The 9,831-nt window shown below is 33.2% G+C and overlaps 1 protein-coding gene across 1 annotated transcript in view; it reads right to left on the reverse strand.

The window, feature by feature from the left end:
• The window catches only part of LOC115127067 (1-phosphatidylinositol 4,5-bisphosphate phosphodiesterase delta-1-like), a 93,608-nt gene that overhangs the window by 13,354 nt on the left and 70,423 nt on the right, over positions 1 to 9,831 (reverse strand). The window contains exon 12 of the mRNA XM_065019205.1: positions 3,310 to 3,488. Within this exon, the coding sequence (XP_064875277.1) occupies positions 3,310 to 3,488 (179 nt within the window). The remainder of the gene's footprint in view (positions 1 to 3,309; positions 3,489 to 9,831) is intronic.

Raw genomic sequence — 9,831 nt, forward strand, 5'->3', positions numbered from 1 at the left:
TAACACTATAATATATAACACTATAATATATAACACTATAATATATAACACTATAATATATAACACTATAATATATAACACTATAATATATAACACTATAATATATAACACTATAATATATAACACTATAATATATAACACTATAATATATAACACTATAATATATAACACTATAATATATAACACTATAATATATAACACACTATAATATATAACACACTATAATATATAACACTATAATATATAACACACACTATAATATATAATAATATATAATATATATATAACACTATAATATAATATATACAACACTATAATATATAACACTATAATATATAACACACTATAATATATAACACACTATAATATATAACACTATAATATATAACACTATAATATATAAACACTATAATATATAAACACTATAATATATAACACTATAATATATAACACTATAATATACAACACTATAATATATAACACTATAATATATAACACTATAATATACAACACTATAATATATAACACACTATAATATATAACACACTATAATATATAACACTATAATATATAACACTATAATATATAACACTATAATATATAACACTATAAAATATAACACACTATAATATACAACACACTATAATATATAACACACTATAATATACAACACTATAATATATAACACACTATAATATATAACACTATAATATATAACACACAATAATATATAACACTATAATATATAACACTATAATATATAACACACTATAATATATAACACACTATAATATATAACACACTACAATATATAACACTATAATATATAACACACTATAATATATAACACTACAATATATAACACTATAATATATAACACTACAATATATAACACTATAATATATAACACTATAATATATAACACACTATAATATATAACACTATAATATATAACACTATAATATATAACACTATAATATATAACACTATAATATATAAACACTATAATATATAACACTATAATATATAACACTATAATATATAACACTATAATATATAACACTATAATATATAACACTATAATATATAACACTATAATATATAACACTATAATATATAACACTATAATATATAACACACTATAATATATAACACTATAATATATAACACTATAATATATAACACACTATAATATATAACACACTATAATATATAACACTATAATATATAACACTATAATATATAACACACTATAATATATAACACACTATAATATATAACACTATAATATATAACACTATAATATATAACACTATAATATATAACACACTATAATATATAACACTATAATATATAACACTATAATATATAACACTATAATATATACACACTATAATATATAACACTATAATATATAACACTATAATATATACACACTATAATATATAACACTATAATATATAACACACTATAATATATAACACTATAATATATAACACTATAATATATAACACTATAATATATAACACTATAATATATAACACACTATAATATATAACACTATAATATATAACACACTATAATATATAACACTATAATATATAACACTATAATATATAACACTATAATATATAACACTATAATATATAACACTATAATATATAACACTATAATATATAACACTATAATATATAACACTATAATATATAACACACTATAATATATAACACTATAATATATAACACACTATAATATATAACACTATAATATATAACACACTATAATATATAACACTATAATATATAACACTATAATATATAACACACTATAATATATAACACACTATAATATATAACACACTATAATATATAACACTATAATATATAATAATATATAATATATAACACACTATAATATATAACACTATAATATATAACACTATAATATATAACACTATAATATATAACACTATAATATATAACACACTATAATATATAACACACTATAATATATAACACTATAATATATAACACTATAATATACAACACACTATAATATACAACACTATAATATATAACACTATAATATATAACACTATAATATATAACACTATAATATATAACACTATAATATATAACACACTATAATATACAACACTATAATATATAACACTATAATATATAACACTATAATATATAACACTATAATATATAACACACTATAATATATAACACTATAATATATAACACACTATAATAATATATAACACTATAATATATAAACACTATAATATATAAACACTATAATATATAACACTATAATATATAACACTATAATATATAACACTATAATATATAAACACTATAATATATAACACACTATAATATATAACACTATAATATATAACACTATAATATATAACACTATAATATATACTATAATATATAACACACTATAATATATAACACTATAATATACAACACTATAATATATAAAACACTATAATATATAACACACTATAATATATACACTATAATATATAACACTATAATATATAAACTATAATATATAACACTATAATATATAACACTATAATATATAACACACTATAATATATAACACTATAATATATAACACTATAATATATAACACACACTATAATATACAACACTATAATATATAACACTATAATATATAACTATAATATATAACACTATAATATATAACACTATAATATATAACACTATAATATATAACACACTATAATATATAACACTATAATATATAACACTATAATATACAACACTATAATATATAACACACTATAATATATAACACTATAATATACAACACTATAATATATAACACTATAATATATAACACTATAATATATAACACTATAATATACAACAATATGTACAGTCCACATATAGTACAGACATACAGTACAGTCCACATATACAGTACATTTACACATTTACATTTAAGTCATTTAGCAGACGCTCTTATCCAGAGCGACTTACAATACTTGCTATATTGTATTTTCTTTGCCACCATGGCCTTTTTTTGCCTTTACCTCCCTTCTCACCTCATTTGCTCACATCGTATATAGACTTGTTTATACTGTATTATTGACTGTATGTTTGTTTTACTCCATGTGTAACTCTGTGTCGTTGTATCTGTCGAACTGCTTTGCTTTATCTTGGCCAGGTCGCAATTGCAAATGAGAACTTGTTCTCAACTAGCCTACCTGGTTAAATAAAGGTGAAATAAAAAAAATATTTAAAAAATATAGCAAAGTTTTCTCACCATGATGTGAAAGGTCTTGCGTTTGAGCCAGGGTCCCTTGGTGAGGGTCATTGAGTCAAACTCTGTCCCAGGGTATCTCTGGAAGCCAGGCTTCAGGACGTATCCACTCACCCCGTTGGACCTGAACCGGCCCTGGTTCAGGTCCATCTCCTTAGAGGGAGTCTGGAAGTTCAGTGCAACTGGAGAGACAAATCATAATCAATAAAGAATCGATCAATAAAGCATTTTCATGCATTTACTGAGAAAGAGGAATAATGTGACACAAGTATGTAGAGACATTGGTCATGTCAAAATTATCACAGGATTCGTAAATATACATCTAATTCACAAGATATCTGGTAGTAGGTCTACTGTAACTATCTGACAAATGGTAGTAGGTCTACTGTAACTATCTGGCAGATGGTAGTAGGTCTACTGTAACTATCTGGCAGATGGTAGTAGGTCTACTGTAACTATCTGACAGATGGGATGGTAGTAGGTCTACTGTAACTATCTGGCAGATGGTAGTAGGTCTACTGTAACTATCTGACAGATGGTAGTAGGTCTACTGTAACTATCTGACAGATGGTAGTAGGTCTACTGTAACTATCTGACAGATGGTAGTAGGTCTACTGTAACTATCTGACAGATGGGATGGTAGTAGGTCTCTGACAGATGGGATGGTAGTGTCTACTGTAACTATCTGACAGATGGATGGGTAACTATCTGACAGATGGTAGTAGGTCTACTGTAACTATCTGACAGATGGGATGGTAGTAGGTCTACTGTAACTATCTGACAGGTGGTAGTAGGTCTACTATCTGACAGATGGTAATAGGTCTACTGTAACTATCTGACAGATGGTAGTAGGTCTACTGTAACTATCTGACAGATGGTAGTAGGTCTACTGTACCTATCTGACAGATGGGATGGTAGTAGGTCTACTGTAACTATCTGACAGATGGGATGGTAGTAGGTCTACTGTAACTATCTGACAGGTGGTAGTAGGTCTACTGTAACTATCTGACAGATGGTAATAGGTCTACTGTAACTATCTGACAGATGGTAGTAGGTCTACTGTAACTATCTGACAGATGGTAGTAGGTCTACTGTAACTATCTGACAGATGGTAGTAGGTCTACTGTAACTATCTGACAGATGGTAGTAGGTCTACTGTAACTATCTGACAGATGGTAGTAGGTCTACTGTAACTATCTGACAGATGGTAGTAGGTCTACTGTAACTATCTGACAGATGGTAGTAGGTCTACTGTAACTATCTGAAAGATGGTAGTAGGTCTACTGTAACTATCTGACAAATGGTAGTAGGTCTACTGTAACTATCTGACAGATGGTAGTAGGTCTACTGTAACTATCTGACAGATGGTAGTAGGTCTACTGTAACTATCTGACAGATGGTAGTAGATCTACTGTACCTATCTGACAGATGGTAGTAGGTCTACTGTAACTATCTGACAGATGGGATGGTAGTAGGTCTACTGTAACTATCTGACAGATGGTAGTAGGTCTACTGTAACTATCTGACAGATGGGATGGTAGTAGGTCTACTGTAACTATCTGGCAGATGGTAGTAGGTCTACTGTAATTATCTGACAGATGGTAGTAGGTCTACTGTACCTATCTGACAGATGGTAGTAGGTCTACTGTAACTATCTGACAGATGGGATGGTAGTCGGTCTACTGTAACTATCTGACAGATGGTAGTAGGTCTACTGTAACTATCTGACAGATGGTAGTAGGTCTACTGTAACTATCTGACAGATGGTAGTAGGTCTACTGTAACTATCTGACAGATGGTAGTAGGTCTACTGTAACTATCTGACAGATGGGATGGTAGTAGGTCTACTGTAACTATCTGACAGATGGTAGTAGGTCTACTGTAACTATCTGACAGATGGTAGTAGGTCTACTGTAACTATCTGAAAGATGGGATGGTAGTAGGTCTACTGTAACTATCTGACAGATGGGATGGTAGTAGGTCTACTGTAACTATCTGACAGATGGTAGTAGGTCTACTGTAACTATCTGACAGATGGTAGTAGGTCTACTGTAACTATCTGACAGATGGTAGTAGGTCTACTGTAACTATCTGACAGATGGTAGTAGGTCTACTGTAACTATCTGACAGATGGGATGGTAGTAGGTCTACTGTAACTATCTGACAGATGGTAGTAGGTCTACTGTAACTATCTGACAGATGGGATGGTAGGAGGTCTACTGTAACTATCTGACAGATGGTAGTAGGTCTACTGTAACTATCTGACAGATGGTAGTAGGTCTACTGTAACTATCTGAAAGATGGGATGGTAGTAGGTCTACTGTAACTATCTGACAGATGGTAGTAGGTCTACTGTAACTATCTGACAGATGGTAGTAGGTCTACTGTAACTATCTGACAGATGGTAGTAGGTCTACTGTAACTATCTGACAGATGGTAGTAGGTCTACTGTAACTATCTGACAGATGGTATGGTAGTAGGTCTACTGTAACTATCTGACAGATGGGATGGTAGTAGGTCTACTGTAACTATCTGACAGATGGTAGTAGGTCTACTGTAACTATCTGACAGATGGGATGGTAGTAGGTCTACTGTAACTATCTGACAGATGGTAGTAGGTCTACTGTAACTATCTGACAGATGGTAGTAGGTCTACTGTAACTATCTGACAGATGGTAGTAGGTCTACTGTAACTATCTGACAGATGGTAGTAGGTCTACTGTAACTATCTGACATATGGTAGTAGGTCTACTGTAACTATCTGACAGATGGGATGGTAGGAGGTCTACTGTAACTATCTGACAGATGGTAGTAGGTCTACTGTAACTATCTGACAGATGGTAGTAGGTCTACTGTAACTATCTGAAAGATGGGATGGTAGTAGGTCTACTGTAACTATCTGACAGATGGTAGTAGGTCTACTGTAACTATCTGACAGATGGTAGTAGGTCTACTGTAACTATCTGACAGATGGTAGTAGGTCTACTGTAACTATCTGACAGATGGTAGTAGGTCTACTGTAACTATCTGACAGATGGTAGTAGGTCTACTGTAACTATCTGACAGATGGTAGGTCTACTGTAACTATCTGAAAGATGGTAGTAGGTCTACTGTAACTATCTGACAAATGGTAGTAGGTCTACTGTAACTATCTGACAGATGGTAGTAGTAACTATCTCAGATGGTAGTAGGTCTACTGTAACTATCTGACAGATGGTAGTAGGTCTACTGTAACTATCTGGCAGATGGTAGTAGGTCTACTGTAACTATCTGACAGATGGTAGTAGGTCTACTGTACCTATCTGACAGATGGTAGTAGGTCTACTGTAACTATCTGACAGATGGGATGGTAGTAGGTCTACTGTAACTATCTGGCAGATGGTAGTAGGTCTACTGTAATTATCTGACAGATGGTAGTAGGTCTACTGTACCTATCTGACAGATGGTAGTAGGTCTACTGTAACTATCTGACAGATGGGATGGTAGTCGGTCTACTGTAACTATCTGACAGATGGTAGTAGGTCTACTGTAACTATCTGACAGATGGTAGTAGGTCTACTGTAACTATCTGACAAATGGTAGTAGGTCTACTGTAACTATCTGACAGATGGTAGTAGGTCTGACAGATGTAACTATCTGACAGATGGGATGGTAGTAGGTCTACTGTAACTATCTGACAGATGGTAGTAGGTCTACTGTAACTATCTGACAGATGGTAGTAGGTCTACTGTAACTATCTGACAGATGGGATGGTAGTAGGTCTACTGTAACTATCTGACAGATGGTAGTAGGGTAACTATCTGACTGTCTAACTATCTGACAGATGGTAATAGGTCTACTGTAACTATCTGACAGATGGTAGTAGGTCTACTGTAACTATCTGACAGATGGTAGTAGGTCTACTGTAACTATCTGACAGATGGTAGTAGGTCTACTGTAACTATCTGACAGATGGGATGGTAGTAGGTCTACTGTAACTATCTGACAGATGGTAGTAGGTCTACTGTAACTATCTGACAGAGATGGTGACAGAGTAGGTCTACTGTAACTATCTGACAGATGGGATGGTAGTAGGTCTACTGTAACTATCTGACAGATGGTAGTAGGTCTACTGTAACTATCTGACAGATGGGATGGTAGTAGGTCTACTGTAACTATCTGACAGATGGGATGGTAGTAGGTCTACTGTAACTATCTGACAGATGGTAGTAGGTCTACTGTAACTATCTGACAGATGGGATGGTAGTAGGTCTACTGTAACTATCTGACAGATGGTAGTAGGTCTACTGTAACTATCTGACAGATGGTAGTCGGTCTACTGTAACTATATGACAGATGGTAGTAGGTCTACTGTAACTATCTGACAGATGGTAGTAGGTCTACTGTAACTATCTGACAGATGGTAGTAGGTCTACTGTAACTATCTGACAGATGGTAGTCGGTCTACTGTAACTATCTGACAGATGGGATGGTAGTAGGTCTACTGTAACTATCTGACAGATGGTAGTAGGTCTACTGTAACTATCTGACAGATGGTAATAGGTCTACTGTAACTATCTGACAGATGGTAGTCGGTCTACTGTAACTATCTGACAGATGGGATGGTAGTAGGTCTACTGTAACTATCTGACAGATGGTAGTAGGTCTACTGTAACTATCTGACAGATGGTAATAGGTCTACTGTACCTATCTGACAGATGGTAGTCGGTCTACTGCAACTATCTGACAGATGGTAGTAGGTCTACTGTAACTATCTGACAGATGGTAATAGGTCTACTGTAACTATCTGACAGATGGTAGTCGGTCTACTGTAACTATCTGACAGATGGTAGTAGGTCTACTGTAACTATCTGACAGATGGTAGTAGGTCTACTGTAACTATCTGACAGATGGTAGTAGGTCTACTGTAACTATCTGACAGATGGTAGTAGGTCTACTGTCTTAGGTCAGTTAGGATCATCACTTTATTATAAGAATATAAAATGTCAGAATAATAGTAGAGAGAATGATTTATTTCAGCTTTTATTTCTTTCATCACATTCCCAGTGGGTCAGAAGTTTACATACACTCAATTAGTATTTGGTAGCATTGCCTTTAAATTGTTTAACTTGGGCCAAATATTTCAGGTAGCCTTCCACAAGCTTCCCACAATAAGTTGAGTGAATTTTGGCCCATTCCTCCTGACAGAGCTGGTGTAACTGAATCAGGTTTGTAGGCCTCCTTGCTCGCACACGCTTATTCTTCCCACAAATGTTCTATGGGATTGAGGTTAGGGCTTTGTGATGGCCAATCCAATACCTTGACTTTGTTGTCCTTAAGCCATTTTGCAACAACTTTGGAAGTATGCTTTGGGTCATTGTCCATTTGGAATACCCATTTGCAACCAACCTTTACCTTCCTGATTGATGTCTTGAGATGTTGCTTCTGTATATCCACCTAATTTTCCTCCTCATGATGCTGTCTATTTTGTGAAGTGCACCAGTCCCTCCTGCAGCAATTCACCCCTACAACATGATGCTGCCACCCCCGTGCTTCATGGTTGGGATGGTGTTCTTCGGCTTGCAAGCCTCCCCCTTTTTCCTCTAAACATAATGATGGTCATTATGTCCAAATAGTTTCATCAGACCAGAGGACATTTCTCCAAAAAGTATGATCTTTGTCCCCATGTGCCGTTGAAAACCGTAGTCTGGCGTTTTTATGGCGGTTTTGGAGCAGTGGCTTCTTCCTTGCTGAGCGGCCTTTCAGGTTAATGCGATATAGGACTCGTTTTACTGTGGATATAGATACTTTTGTACCTGTTTCCTCCAGCATCTTCACAAGGTCTTTTGCTGTTGTTCTGGGATTAAGTTGCACTTATCGCACCAAAGTATGTTCATCTCTAGGAGACAGAACGTGTCTCCTTCCTGAGTGGTATGACGGCTGCGTGGTCCCATGGTGTTTATACTTGCGTACTGTTGTTTGTACAGATGAACGTGGTACCTTCAGGCGTTTGGAAATTGCTCCCAAGGATGAACCAGACTTGTGGAGGTCTAAAAAAAATATTGTCCCGTGATGTCAAGCAAAGAGGCACTGAGTTTGATGGTAAACCTTGAAATACATGCACAGGTGTCCAATTGACTCAAATTATGTCAACTAGCTTATCAGAAGCTTCTAAAGCCATGACATAATTTTCTGTAATTTTCCAAGCTGTTTAAAGGCACAGTCAACTTAGTGTATGTAAACTTCTGACCCACTGGAATTGTGATACAGTGAATTATAAGTTAAATAATCTGTCTGTAAACATTTGTTGGAAAAATGACTTGTGTCCTGCACAAAGTAGATGTCCTAACCGACTTGCCAAAACTATAGTTTGTTAACAAGACATTTGTGGAGTGGTTGAAAAACAATTTTCAATGACTTCAACCTAAGTGTATGTAAACTTCCGACTTTGACTGTATACGTTTATTTTAACCCAATAATGGTTGAATTTAGGAAGTGCAAGCTGGCAGGAACTAAAGGCGGATCCATAATAAATACAAATGCAAA

Source organism: Oncorhynchus nerka, linkage group LG6 (genome assembly GCF_034236695.1).
Source record: "Oncorhynchus nerka isolate Pitt River linkage group LG6, Oner_Uvic_2.0, whole genome shotgun sequence".
NCBI lineage: Eukaryota > Metazoa > Chordata > Actinopteri > Salmoniformes > Salmonidae > Oncorhynchus > Oncorhynchus nerka.